Source organism: Scomber scombrus, chromosome 13, assembly GCF_963691925.1.
Source record: "Scomber scombrus chromosome 13, fScoSco1.1, whole genome shotgun sequence".
Taxonomy (NCBI): domain Eukaryota; kingdom Metazoa; phylum Chordata; class Actinopteri; order Scombriformes; family Scombridae; genus Scomber; species Scomber scombrus.
The window spans coordinates 2208163-2223221 of NC_084982.1; the positions used below are offsets into that span (position 1 = coordinate 2208163).

At 38.2% G+C, this 15059-nt stretch overlaps 1 protein-coding gene across 1 annotated transcript; it reads left to right on the top strand.

The window, feature by feature from the left end:
• Positions 1 to 7634: 7634 nt before the first annotated feature.
• vtcn1 (V-set domain containing T cell activation inhibitor 1) lies at positions 7635 to 11658 on the top strand. The gene is made up of 5 exons (XM_062432226.1): positions 7635 to 7666; positions 8655 to 8725; positions 9576 to 9935; positions 10270 to 10514; positions 11590 to 11658. Exons 1-5 carry the CDS (start codon positions 7635 to 7637, stop codon positions 11656 to 11658), a joined length of 777 nt encoding a protein of 258 aa, XP_062288210.1.
• The last annotated feature ends 3401 nt before the right edge of the window (positions 11659 to 15059 follow it).

Below are 15059 nucleotides of genomic sequence, written 5' to 3' on the forward strand. Positions count from 1 at the left end.
TGGTGAAACACTTCTGGATGACAGTGAAGTCAGGAGGTTTATCAACAGATTTGATGGGATGTTGTGGAGGAGAAACCTCAGCAGAGAAATCTGCCTAAATACACACAAAACTGCCCAAAATATTTGATCAATATTTAGTTCAGTGATATTAATTTAACTACCATAATTATTAACTGTACCATACTTAAAAACAATGTACACTGACAGCTGAAGCACACATGAATAATTCCTATAGCAGCAAACTACAGCAGCAGCCAGCCAACTCAGCACACAGTTTCAGGTGCGTTACCGCCACCTTGTGGACTACATTGTGATATGACATTTAAAGAAAAAGAAGTCATTTAGTGTGCTGATCAAGTGACTGTGTGTGGAGAAAATAATTTGGTTACATACAATTTTTTCTGTATATTTGATAATATATCGTAATTTGTTATATAATAACAAACTGCCAAACTCATGGAAAACCAGCCCATATTCTGTCCACCTGCCCAAGCCCATTTTTCCTGCACAAAAATAACTATCATTAACATATTGAAAAAAAGTACATTAATTACTTCTGTAATGCTACCAATGACAGGTTTGCTCATGTATTCTTCTTTAGTGGGGTTCAGACTGGAAGTATTCTTTTTCATTCAAAATATTTCTTCACAGAACAAAAAAGTATCTTTTTTTTCACCCATCCATACACAGCCTTTGATTAGAACTAAAGACATTAAGTAACATTGGAACATATTAAATAGTTGGTTTGGGTTAGTTTTGGGAAGGAGCTGGAGGGACCAGCGGGCACTTCTGTAACATCAGCTCCTCTCACCCTCTTTAACCCTTTAAAAGGAGCAATATATTGCCAGCATAATACTATGCCTATATTGAATATTACACTCACCTTCAGATATTAATACAAATGTACAGGCATCTAAATTGCACATCATCCCAAACATGCATTCAGGCAGACCGGGGCCAGGCACAGATTCACTGACTGGCATAACTTTTCGGGGGGCACAAATGAATGCCTATCACTGTGTAGCGGTAGCCAAAAATAAGCCAGGTGTATTTCAAATGAACACTGATTTCTTACAAGTCTACATAATAGCAACAGCCAAGGCGATTTTATTTAGAATCTAAATTGTCACAGAAATAGCCTACAAATGGAAAGGAACAACTTTTAATCATAGTAGCCTGCAATTTTAGTAATAGAAATAACCTTTCAGAAGATTTTCATCATCTTTTTGGAAGCCCTACACAGTGTTACGCAGAGATTGTTATTTCATTGTATTTATTTTATTTGTATTACATATATTCCTCCTTTGTGACTGGTGGATTCAGCTATTTTTAAAAAGTGTTAGTAAAAATAAAATAAATAAAGATTTCTGCATCGACAGTCTTTCATTATTGTGCTCACAGGTCAGAAATGAGTTCAGCTATGGACAGTCAGGTATGCCACAACAAAGAAAATGGCTTCAATATAAAACATTATATTAATTATAATACTTAGAAACTTAGAAACTTAGAAACATATAATTATTGATTTGTTGACTAACTAACTGACAATACATGAAACGCATATATTGTGTGGACCTGTAGGGGGCGATGTTGTGCCCTGCTTGGTCTCTCTTGCTCTCTGGCGCCCTCCCTCCACTCCTACCTGTCTTCTGTCTTTTTTAACAGAAGCAGCACCTGAGAGTAATTGTAATCATCTGAGAGAGGATTTGAACCTTTTTATTGTTTTTTCCCCAGCATGTTTTTGAGTGCTGCGGTTTTGTTTTGTTAGTTTGGGATGAAGATACCGTTATCAGTTCTTGCTTTGTTGAATTTGATTAGATTATTTTTCCTTTTTTATAGTTTAGTGATTGCCACATCTTTTGTTTATTTTGGCTGGCTCCCCTTTTGTCACTTTGTATTTGAGTATCATTGTTGATTTAGAAATCAACTTTTATTTCTTATGGTTACATTTTGAAGTCTATGTGTCCTTTCCTTGTTCTACTGTCTCTAGTGGAGCCTGTGTTTAGAGGGACCACAACAATAGAAATATTACATTGTCTTCTTTTTCAACAACTCACGAGAGTAATGAAACTCAGCTGACCCTCAGGCTGAAGAGTGTGTTACATCAGCAGAGAGAATCTGATTGGTGAGTCAACATTGTTGACACACACACACACACACACACACACACACACACACACACACACACACACACACACACACACACACACACACACACACACACACACACACACACACATTTAAGACTTCTGTACATGCTCCTGGGCTTTTTCTCTTTTTTCTTTCACATGTATATCTCTTCTCTTTTAAATTAAGTTAATCTACCTACTTCAATACAACTTCACTATCTTGAGTATTTTTTTTTTCATCATTACACATTTCACACAGACAGATTAATAAAAGTTAGTTAAGCTTTATTTAAACATAAAGTCTCATTCAGATTTGGTTATTTTATGAGGCCTTAAAATAAATGACTGTATATACAACATCACTACAACACAGTTCAGTCACACAAAGCTGCCATCAAACAAACACTATTTAAAACAGTAACAAGTGTTAAAAATATCAGCATGTAGAAGTTTAAAATGTGTCTGTTTTTGCATTTTATTCCAGTAGTGATGTGTCGTAATACTGTGAACCAGTCTTTCCCAGTTTAGAGTTGGTATTAGGAACTTTAAAAGTTATCATGGTGTTCACTTTGAACCTGATTATGGATGTTAAATATCTCTACAATGTATAGCAAAGGGTGTGCTGATGCCTTTAAGTTGTCAGTGATTTTCTTTATATGTTTGTTGAATAATGAATCAAATGATGCTGCCAGTCATGACTGCAGCATGAACATGTAGGATACTCTACACTGAATATCTCCATAATAGGACATCAGCTGTAGGACATATTGTGTGTAAAATTGATCAGTCAAAACAATGTCCAGTATGACTGAGTCAGTTTTGACCCGTCTCCATTCACACTCCTGATAATGTCAACACACAAACCAAAGAACATTATATTTCCATCAGCAATAGTCCATCAAACTGTCTTCCTCTTTACTGAGAGTAACTTAAATACTTAGACAACATATCAGTTATTATCTAAGATAAGCTGTTGACGCATCATGAGCTGTTGAACTAGCTGTTGCTGTTGTGTGTGTGTATGTGTGTAAACAGAAGTAAATGTTTCAAGTATCATTTCAAGACATCATGATTGTTTACCACAGATTTTCAACAACAAACATTTAAAGCAAAGAATAATCCAAGACCTTGAAAGAAAGCTAAATTAGACATTTGAGTTTCATGAAACACAGAGTCTCAGAAACATTGAAACATCAATCCAAGACTGATGCAGCTTCAGCTGGAGGGGTCAGAGTGAGGTGGAGACATCTTCTGAAAGCATGTTCTGGAAAGTAATGACTAAATCCTCTTGTGTCATATGCTCATCCATCAGGTAGAAATCTGTGTCTGAAATATTCTGCCAGGCTACTAAAGCTTTGTTGTTGACATCATCAGGGCCATGGCTCGGATTATTTAATCGCTTCTCATGCTCAGTAATATCTTGAAGGAAGTTCTTACAGATTGCGTTTGCTTTTGCTTTTGCTGTTTTTGATAGCTCATTTTTCAAATGGCAGCTCACACTGTCTGCCAGAAGATCTTCATAAAGCACCTTGTAGTAGGGAGGGGGGCATATGTGGTAGCGGTAGCGTTTGTGCAGACAGCGTTTTACACAACAGCGTATTGACTGTTCACTGATGCTCCAAACTAAAATAAAGCCACAGATAAGACCAAAGCCAATGTCCTGTAAAAGAAAAGAAAGGTTAACATTAAAAGATCCATTGTATAGTTTACAGACACATAACATCATAAAGCAGTGCTGTTGTTTTTGAGATATTTCAATCTGGATTAAACCATCTGACCAACAATGCCATCCCTGTAGTGCCATGCTGGTAAAAAGCCTCATTAGGACTGTCTGGGTGGTTTGATCAGATTCGATTGACACTTATCTGACAACATTACCAAACAACGTACTTATCACTCATCAGATTATTTATATTGCTTCATTTATATGGTGGTCAGAAGCATCACCTTTTTCCTTTGAGAAGCAGAAACAGGAACAGAAATAACAGAAAAAATAAACCAAACTATTCAGACTCTGAAAGAAGGTAATCTGTTCATGTAGGACTAAATCAACTATAGTAAGAAGCTGATATACAAAATAGATTCTCAGTGTCTTGATTTTAAGTTTAAGTTTTGCTTATGTGATTACCATTCATTGATACTTACAAGTGAGTCAGTCTTATACTGGATTTTGAGGAGTTGCTCCTTGTAGGTCAAGTTTCTTTTGCAAGGAATTCCAGCCAGGGAGACATCGTAGTGTGTCATCAGGCAAACGTACCAATCTCCATCAAACAGAACAGTGGCTCCCCATACGACACCCAGACATACATAGTTGATGATCCACCCAAGAATACAAGAGCAAACACGATAGTGGCAGTTGTAAAAAATCACCCGGTCAGAGAGAACCTCGATGGCGTTGACGACCCAGGTGAGGATGAAAGGAGGCGCGAACAAGTACAGTCCACCATTTAGGTGCAAACCTGGACCTGCTCTGCATGAGCATTCAAAACTCATGTCAAATAAGTACTGCAGAAGGTAGAAGATGACTATAAGGAGGAATGTACTCACAGCATTTCTTACAATGTTAAAAAGTTTTTGAATAAGCTCATTAGCTACGTGAGGCATGCTGGCTGAAATGAACAACAGACCCAAAAAAAATGGTTTCCAGATATGCTGTAGAGAGGCTGTTCCAATTATCTACTTTATCTTTCTCTCAGAAAATCCTCTTAAGAATCCAGGAGTTGCATGCATGTGACGCTCTCTCTGCCACCAGCTAAGAGAAAGGGTGTCACATTTATTTCTATGGCACCTTTAACAGTGATCAGTAAACACAGTCTTGAGCACTTTCACAGTGATGGTAGAGTATGATTTCACTTCCCATGTGAAGGGAATTTTCCCACACCGATTGTAACACTACCAGATCCTCATTTTGATCAGCACTGATATCATTTAGGTTTTTGTAAAATAGCATGTATAAAATGAAAGAAACAGTGTTTAAACAGTTTTACGTGTGGAGACTGATCTCACCCTCGTGTCATGTCGGTGCATTATATACAGAGCTTGAGCTGGAAAAGAATTAGCTTAGCTCAACACAAAGACTAAAAGCAGTAGGTAGCCTAGCTCTGTTTAAACTTATACAATCTGTCCTCTGCTTTTAGTCTGAACTTAATGCATAATTATAAGAGTGGTGTTACCTGCTCATCAAATCCTCAAAGAGAAATCATACAAGAGTATTTCCCAAAATATTGAACTATTCCTTTAAACCTAAATGTCACTCTACCATGTTCAAACATAATGTAAAATTAGGTGCAACAGTAGTTACACGACATGTGAATAGAGTAAATGCATGTTTCAGTAGGGTTATTTGTATGGTGATTAAGCTATTTGACCATCACCCTTGATGTCACTGATTGTCTGTTGTACAAAATATGTGATATGATGTTTATGGGTCAATGACGTATAAGGATTTTCAACAACTCAATTTTAAATAATAAAAACAAGCATATCTAATGCAGTAGTTCAAACATTCAGAATGTTGTGTACCTGACAATTCATATTACAATTTGAAAGTGATTTTAGTGGGGGTTTTTCAAGATTAATTGGCACTGGCCTGAAAAAAAAGTCATTTGGTGCGACCATGATTCATCTTGAAATGTCTTATATAAATAAAAGACCATCATTTACAAAGATTTATAAAAAAAAATGCAAATACTTTGTTTCCAAACACTTTATATTACTGAAAACTTGTAAAAAAAAAAAGATGTGAAGCGTATTAAGTAAATTAATTTATTTCAAGATGAATCATGGTCGCACCACATGACTCTTTTTAAAGGCCAGTGCCAATTAATCTTGAAAAACCCACTAAAATCACTTAATTTCAAATGTATAATATGGAGCTTCAGGTACACAACATTCTGAATGTTTGAACTACTGCATTAAATATGCTTGTTTTTATTATTCTACAATTGAGTTGTTCTAAATCCTTATACGTCATTGACCCTTATATCACATGACATCATAGCAACCACACTAGATCACTCTGTTAGCTAGTATCTTTTGCACTGACTTCTAAAAAGAATAACAATGTTATAGTGGTGCTGTTGTTGTGTTGCATCTTTACTCTCTTTTTTTTCTCCAAATGTATTATCATGTTTATTGGTTGCGTGGTAACCCTGCTTTCGCTTTTCTATAACACACTATGTTGCATTGTTTTTCCAAAATTGGCAAAACTGTCATCAGTGTTAATGTATGATGCAAACAATAGCCTAATAAATGTGTACAACTGACAGCTTTATCTATTTTGTATGTTTGTGCCGTCTTGCAGAGGTGTGCTACAATACAAATAGCAGAAAACTGTATATTTTATGTGTTATAAGTGATATATGAAGATGTAAAGCCATAAGCACTTCTGAATGATTCAGTCCACCTGTATGACAGCACAACAACAACTTGGCATGTCATTTTTTTGTAAGGCTCTTGAGGAAGCAAAAGACTAACTGAAATAAAAGTAATTTCACTTCCTATTACATGTGGTTGTATCGCCGCATCAGAATGTTTTAGTGGTCATTAGTGTTTCTGTTATGTCACTGTGACTTTATGCAGTCAAATGTATTCAATCCCTGCCATGAAAAACAACTTTATCAATGCCTATTAGATCATAACACACACCTTTCCCTTTTCTATTAGCAATGACATTTCCAGGCAAAATAAATGACAGTTTGTGGAGAGAATGAAATTGCAAGAGAATCTAATCTAACCTGTCAGGGTTAAACTGATTTACAGCTCTACCTTTTTCAATGAGATTGTTCCTGCAGACCACAGATTAGAAAACAGACTGTGAAATCTGACACATTTCATATTTTATTTAGCTGTGCACTTTCTATATCTGTTTATGAAATGTATTTTTAATGTCTTGTGCCAAATAATCTGCTAAACAAACAAGAATAGTTTAAGATGTATGCTGTTTCTGAGGCTTTTCCACCTTCACAAATTGCAGTTTACTCCACCTTGTTTAAACTGTTGTAGGAAACACCAGGTACTTATCATTCTTTGGCCTTTACACATAATATCTTCACAAAATGTTATCCAGCAGCAACCGATATACTGCAAGATATAGTCATTTAAATAACCATGTTACATTTTTTGTCATATATATATAAAAACACCAAATCTTATTTCTGGGGAACAACCCTCTGACTTACAGCTCCTTTATCTTTTTAGTAGTATTTAAAATGTGCACTTTTATGTGGATAAGATAAGTGAAGTAAGCCTGTGACAGCATGTCAACAAGTATGCAGCACCCGCCTTAAAGGTAATATTTACTTATGGTGTTGTGTTTAAAGTGCTGTGAAGGAGACCAAACAGTGAACTGTCATTCCGTGGAAGTCAAAGAGGTCTGTTGGTCGGAAGTGTGGAAACTATTTTTAAAACTATGGTGGATATTTAGAAGGAATGGCCCTGCTGGACCTGTGACTTCATCAAAAGGATCGAATTGTTCGTTCTTCTAAAGACCCTCTGCCTGCAGCCATGGCTTCCCTGGGACAGATCATCTTCACCAGGTATGGCTAGAAAGTTTGAATGTGTTCCCTACAGGTAGGGATTCAAATATAAAAAGATTTAGGTGTCTACAGTAATGGAAAGTACACAAAGTACATTTGTCAAGTTCGTTCTCAGTACTTTTCTTGAGTATTATATATACATGTATATTTTATTCCATTACATTTCAAGTGGGAAATATTCTTAGTACTTTTTCCCGATGTTGCATTAAGAAAATGCAACATATGGTTATGAAATACAAAGCATTGTTAAAGATTAAAACAGTAATTTCTTATTGTCTTTGAAATGCAAGATCTAAATGGGATCGTGGTCACTTTTCCTCTCAAATTGCTTTACAGTGGTCACCAACCCTGGAGAGCTACTGCCCTGCATGTTTTAGGTATCTCCCCACTTTAACACATCTGATTCTAATAATCAACTCATTATCAAACCCTTGACAAGCTTCAGCTGCTTGACAACGAGTTAACTATTAGAATCAGGTGTGTTAGAGTGGAGAGATACCTAAAACATGCAGGGCAGTAGCTCTCCAGAGCAGGGTTGGTGACCACTGCATTAAGATAACAGTCCGAGGGCAAAAGTGGTGAAATGATGCAAAAAATCTTAAAGGAGATGTAAGAGAACAGTATAAAGGACAAAGTTTTCTTTTTCACAGTCCCTTAGATTCATATTGTGACCCTTAGGCAGACCCCTTGCTTGGGAACCACAGGAATAAATGACTTACTCAACAGAGAGTGAAAACCAGCTCCACCTTGAGTAGAAAAGTAAAATACTGCTTACACATTGATGCATCAGTAACAGTTTCATAATATTGGACAGATATATCATAATGTAACCATTACAGAGGCCATTTTTCTGCAAAGTCTGTACTTTTAATAGTTTAATACATTTTTCTGTACCTTGAATTTTGAGTGCAGAACCTTTTACTTCTAATGGTGGTTTTCGGGACTTAAAACAAGCTGATTTTATGTGTGTGTTTCTCTTTGTGTGTAGCATGATTATCCTCATCATCCTATTCTCTACGATCATCATCCTCATCTTAGCCATAGCGTTCGCAGGTAAGAGTTGTGGATTGTCGTGAGATCTTGTTTTCATTAGCGATGTCTCTTTCAGGCCTCAGGGCATACATGGGTGTGTTCAGCACATGTGATGTTAGTCTTAACAAAAAGACAGTTAATGTGTGTTTGTCTGTGTGGTGCAATGGTGGAAAGTAACTAAGTATATTTACTCAAGTACTGTACTTTAGTACAATTTTGAGGAACTTGAGTTTTTCCATTTACTTCCACTCCATTACATTTCTGAGGGTAATATTGTACTTTCTACTCCACTACATTTATTTGACAGCTTTAGTTACTTTTCAGATGAATATTTGACATAATGACACTAATTATTTTCATGAGCTCTAAAATGTATCTAGTGCCCCTTTGGAGGGTTCTGACCCATAGGTTGGGAACCATTAGACTAGTTATATGTACATGAAGTAGTTCAAACTTGCTCCACCTCCAAAAGGAAAAGTATTTTCACTCAGTCATTTTTTTCAGTATGAATAATGTTTGTAGAGACATCTTGCTTGTTTTGTCCCATTTTTTTCTTTTCATCCAACATAGACAGGCTTTGACTGCATATGGTCTTGGTTAGGTGGGCCCACCTGTAAAACAGCATATGGTCAGGTTAGGGCTGTGAAATAGGACGATATATATAAATAACTGCTGAGAGAGTGCCTCGGAGCTTAGCACCCGTGGCACTAATTATATCTTGGGACGAGAAAAACATCATACTATTTATCGTTGTGAAGCGAATCATACTCTTTATGGCAGTATTTTTCATCATGTGGAGTCTGTTTATCTTTTGTGCGGATTACACTATTAAATATATATATAATATATATTCTTCTTCTGACGCCTCATCCCACAGGCCCTTTGTCTGAGGCACAGAGCAGCAACAGATCACCCATTGCCAACCTTGGTGAGGATGAGCTTCTCAGCTGCTATCTTCACACAACCAGCGAAAAAAACACATTCAGTCAAGTGTCAGTAAGTTGGGAGAAGACGTCACTGAGTGGGGTAGTTTACGATTATTACAGCGGAGTTGCAGATTTTACAGACCAGAACTTGCAGTTCAAAGGAAGAACTCAGTTCTTCCCTGAAACTTTGGTCCAAGGGAACGCTTCGCTGTTGCTGAGGAGTGTAAGACAAAGTGATGAGGGGGAGTACACCTGCTATGTTAGCTCCGCCGAAGGTGATGGGCAGGTCAGCATTAACCTGAGAACAGCAGGTAAGAGTTGTCGTCTTTCCAGTTCCACTGTGTTTGCTTTGATGATCAATCTCTCTGAGAACATTTGTAGCTGTCTGAGTTGAAACGCTCATCTGTTGAGTCAGGCTATCACAAGATAGATGAGTGTCCCTTTTGTGCAATTCCCTGTAACTACATTGCTACATGTTGCTTTTTCACTATTTTATTTTCTTGGATTTTATGACCTCAGGCTTAAAAAGTAGTTGTACCCAATGTGACATGACAGTTTACTGGCAGCATAGTAAATGTCACAAATCTGCCTTGGACATTTCACACTGCAGCATGAATGAATGACTTTTACTTCACTTTTTCTCAGCTTTTACAGCGCCAAAATTTACAGTCTCAAATGGCACCCTGACTGCTGAGGCAAACAGGTGGTTCCCTAAACCAAACGTGACATGGTTGGACTATTTTGGGAAGGTCCTACAGGGGAGCACGAGCTTCATGCAAAACACTGCAGGGATATCCAGCATAGTGAGCACGCTGAAACCATTCAATATCAGCGACACTTACACCCTCAGGATTCAAAATGACTTGGTGACCGCAGTCTCTGAAGCAACAGTAATGGGTACACTTTTACGTTTTCATATGTATGTTTTAGAAGCATTTAATAATGATGTGTTATGAACTGGCAGGGTATGCTACAGGATCTTTACTCCACTCCAATCCATGAAGTTTGGTTTACTTATCAGTCTGTTAAAATAGTTTTATCAATGCCATTTACAACTCTGGAGAAACTTTCTAAAGAGAAAGTGATGATGTCATGGTGATGTCATCAGCATACTATCAGTTTAGGACCTCTGTTGCTTGATTTTGAAAAGTTATTTTATTAATGTGTGTCTCTCAACCTTCTCTCAACTTTATTGAGGGAGTAAATTGGTGGGATACATATTTCATTTAAGGGACATTCAAGCTCAAAAATCCAAACAAGACAAGTAACCTCTAAATGAATTTTGAATCTTTGAATCTTTCATATTTTACAGGATCTGATGTTAAGAAGAACACAATCTTCACCTTCAATTCTGCATCCTCCCTGCCAAGATCATACCTGAGTATTATGACCTATGTGCTCTGCATCTGTTATCTGACCTAACCTGACACATACTTTATAAATAATGATAAATCTGAGTTTTTATCTCGATGTGTGTGTATGCAACATTTGTTTAGATTTTGATAAAGTAATGGCAACACAAAGCAGTAAAACCTTTGTTATTAATTTATTTCAGTGGATGTTGTTACTGTGTAACGTGGTACATTTACTCTGGCAAGCTTTACTTTGTACTTCCTGTGATGTACTGTATGTGTCATGTCCTCACTGAAGTCTGTAGACTATTTGTCAGTAAAACTTTCTAAATCCTACATTCAGTTTGAGTTTTATTTTTATCTGTTTTGTTTATCATAAAATAAGATGAATTGCCATTTTTGTAGAGAAATTGAAGGAAGCCATACTAAGTATCATCAAATTAGTAGCTGATCCTGAGTTTAGTAATAAACTAAATGCAGTTTGGTCCCCAACCTCTTCTGGGGCTGCAGGAATAATTCTTTTCGCGAGTGGGAGATGAAGACCTCACTGACAGAGGCTTCTGCCAGACATTCCCAGTTCACCCTCACACCTGCCCGACAACTCTCACCCTAGGCAACTCTGGAGAAGAAAGAGTCCAACCCCTCTCCAGGAGTTTGGTTCCAGGGCCAGTTGTGTGCATAGAGGTAAGACCATCTACATCTAGTTGGTACTGCTCCCCCTCATGCATGAGTTCCAGCTCCTTCCCCACAAGCAAGATAACATTCCACATCCCTAGAACTAGTTTACAACGCCCAGGATCAATACGTTCTGGCCCACAACCCTGCCTGCTGCCCGTTTGGCAACGCACCTGACCTCAGACTTCAACCCTGCAGGCGGTGGTCCCACAGGGTGGTGACTTCATGTCATTTCTAAGCCCAGCCACCATATGCTCACCAGCGCGTTCCTCTCCCAGGCCTGGCTCTCAGTCTCCCTCTTCTGGTCCAAGTTCCCACATTCCTGAAGGGCTGCTTCGTATGGGTCAATGAATCATTCTTACTCTGGACCCTCACATGCGACCATTTTGCCCCCAGCATGTATCTGTGATCCTAGGATCACAAGCAAACCCCTCCACCACGAGGTGCAAACCCCTCCACCACGAGGTGCAAACCCCTCCACCGTGGTGGGGTGGTGATTCTTGGAGGAGTTAAATTAAATATACAGTGGGGAGAACAAGTATTTGATACACTGCCGATTTTGAAGGTTTTCCCACTTACAAAGCATGTAGAAGTCTGTAATTTTTTATCATAGGTACTCTTCAACTGTGAAGGGCGGAATCTAAAACAAAAATCCAGAAAATCACATTGTATGATTTTTAAATAATTAATTAGCATTTTATTGCATGACATAAGTATTTGATACATGAGAAAAACAGAACTTAATATTTGGAACAGAAACCTTTGTTTGCAATTACAGAGATCAAACGTTTCCTGTAGTTCTTGACCAGGTTTGCACACACTGCAGCAGGGATTTTGGCCCACTCCTCCATACAGATCTTCTCCAGATCCTTCAGGTTTCGGGGCTGTCACTGGGCAATATGGACTTTCAGCTCCCTCCAAAGATTTTCTATTGGGTTCCGGTCTGGAGACTGGCAAGGCCACTCCAGGACCTTGAGATGCTTCTTACGGAGCCACTCCTCCCAGTTGCCCTGGTTGGGTGTTTCGGGTCGTTGTCATGCTGGAAGACCCAGCCACGACCCATCTTCAATGCTCTTATTCAGGGAAGGAGGTTGTTGGCCAAGATCTCGCGATACATGGCCCCATCCATCCTCCTCTCAATACGGTGCAGTCGTCCTGTCACCTTTGCAGAAAAGCATCCCCAAAGAATGATGTTTCCACCTCCATGCTTCACGGTTGGGATGGTGTTCTTGGGCTTGTACTCATCCTTCTTCTTCCTCCAAACACGGCAAGTGGAGTTTAGACTAAAAAGCTCTATTTTTGTCTCATCAGACCACATGACCTTCTCCCATTCCTCCTCTGGATCATCCAGATGGTCATTGGCAAACTTCAGACGGGCCTGGACATGCGCTGGCTTGAGCAGGGGGACCTTGCGTGCGCTGCAGGATTTTAATCCATGACGGCGTAGTGTGTTACTAATGGTTTTCTTTGAGACTGTGGTCCCAGCTCTCTTCAGGTCATAGACCAGGTCCTGCTGTGCAGTTCTGGACTGATCCCTCACCTTCCTCATGATCATTGATGCTCCACGAGGTGAGATCTTGCATGGAGCCCCAGAACGAGGGAGACTGACGTCATCTTGAACTTCTTCCATTTTCTAATAATTGTGCCAACAGTTGTTGCCTTCTCACCAAGCTGCTTGCCTATTGTCCTGTAGCCCATCCCAGCCTTGTGCAGGTCTTCAATTTTACCCCTGATGTCCTTACACAGCTCTCTGGTCTTGGCCATTGTGGAGAGGTTGGAGTCTGTTTGATTGAGTGTGTGGACAGGTGTCTTTTATACAGGTAACAAGTTCAAACAGGTGCAGTTAATCCAGGTAATGAGTGGAGAACAGGAGGGATTCTTAAAGAAAAACTAACAGGCTTGTGAGAGCCGGAATTCTTACTGGTTGGTAGGTGATCAAATACTTATGGCATGCAATAAAATGCAAATTAATTATTTAAAATTCATACAATGTGATTTTCTAGATTTTTGTTTTAGATTGCGTCTCTCACAGTTGAAGTGTACCTATGATAAAAAATTACAGACCTCTACATGCTTTGTAAGTAGGTGAGTGTTTATCAGGATTCTTTGTGTGTGCATTCAACACATTTATTTAGATTTTGATAAAGTAATTACAGCATAAAGCATCATCTGACTGCCATTGCTGAAGCTCCTGCACCAAAAGACATGACAATACTATACTCCTTCCTGGAATGAACTTCCTGGTTTAGAAAATTTCTTCCAAGTTATAAAAGGGTGTAAACAGATCAGTGCCCTATTTTTAAAAAACTTTTTTTTTGAAGCAAAGTGGAAAAGAAATGGAGTACGATACAAATGTGAATTTGAGATAAGGTGACAGTAATGTGATTTTCAGTTGCTACTCTATACATTTTGAGTATTAGACATGATACACTTTCAGTTTAAAGAAAAAAATACACTGAAGTATTTTAGTTGGTTACATAAAATTGTTTATTACATTGGTAAAGTTATGATTTGGCACATGAACTGTTGCTGAGGTCTGGGTTATTTTCATCTCCATGGTTTACTTACTGTGATGCATGTTTTACTTTTTTTTGTACTTCCTGTGATGCACTGTGTGTCATGTCCTAACTGAAGGCTCTGCAGATTGTCAGTAGGCCTATAACTTCTACAACAATCACGCAACTTGAGTTTAATTTTTGTATCTGTTTATTCTAAAATAAGATTAATTACCATCTTTGCGGAGAAATTGCAACACAATAATAGTTATGTCACATTGTGGAAATTTTAGCATAGTCATTAAAACTATAATCAAATTTGTAGCCATTACTCAGTTAAGTAATATATCCTATTAAGGGCTTTTCAGTTCTGAAATAAGTGCATTTTCATTTGTTAGGGAAAATGACATAAATATGTGATTTCAGTAATTCATATGAACGAATAATTACCACTAATGTGTTGATATGGATGTTTTTACTCAAGTTAATCTTTTCGAAGAACATACAGTACTTGAATGCAGCATTGCCCATTAGCTTACACTAGCAACACACGTGTGTGTTTAATCCATAGACTGTATATACAATTAATCACAGCATCTATCAATCCATACAAGCCATAAAAGAACATTGATCTGTCCTGCCAGCAGATGGGGACAGTCAGGGTCCCAGCTTGGTAGTAAAGAGTCTTGGAAAGTCTTTGGACCACCCCTGACAAGCAGTTAGAGGCTTCCCATTGGTCTGGTGTGGGGCGAGGTGTCATATGTCCCATGGAGCTCTGAACGCAGCCTTCTTCTCTCCAAGAAAAGTAGGACATTCCAGTTGGGTTTTAATCAATGGGTTGAAGTCTAAGCAAGACTATGTGATGGTTAAGTTTCATGTGAGTGGTTATAAGCAGGAGAAAAGTACTAGAGAA

Excerpts from the sequence above, each read along its gene's own strand:
- vtcn1 (XM_062432226.1), top strand. The coding sequence starts at position 7,635 with ATGGCTTCCCTGGGACAGATCATCTTCACCAG. Across the intron at positions 8,726-9,575 it reads CATAGCGTTCGCAGGTAAGA|GCCCTTTGTCTGAGGCACAG; the intron begins GTTGTGGATTGT and ends CTCATCCCACAG. Across the intron at positions 10,515-11,589 it reads CCGCAGTCTCTGAAGCAACA|GCAACTCTGGAGAAGAAAGA; the intron begins GTAATGGGTACA and ends CTCTCACCCTAG.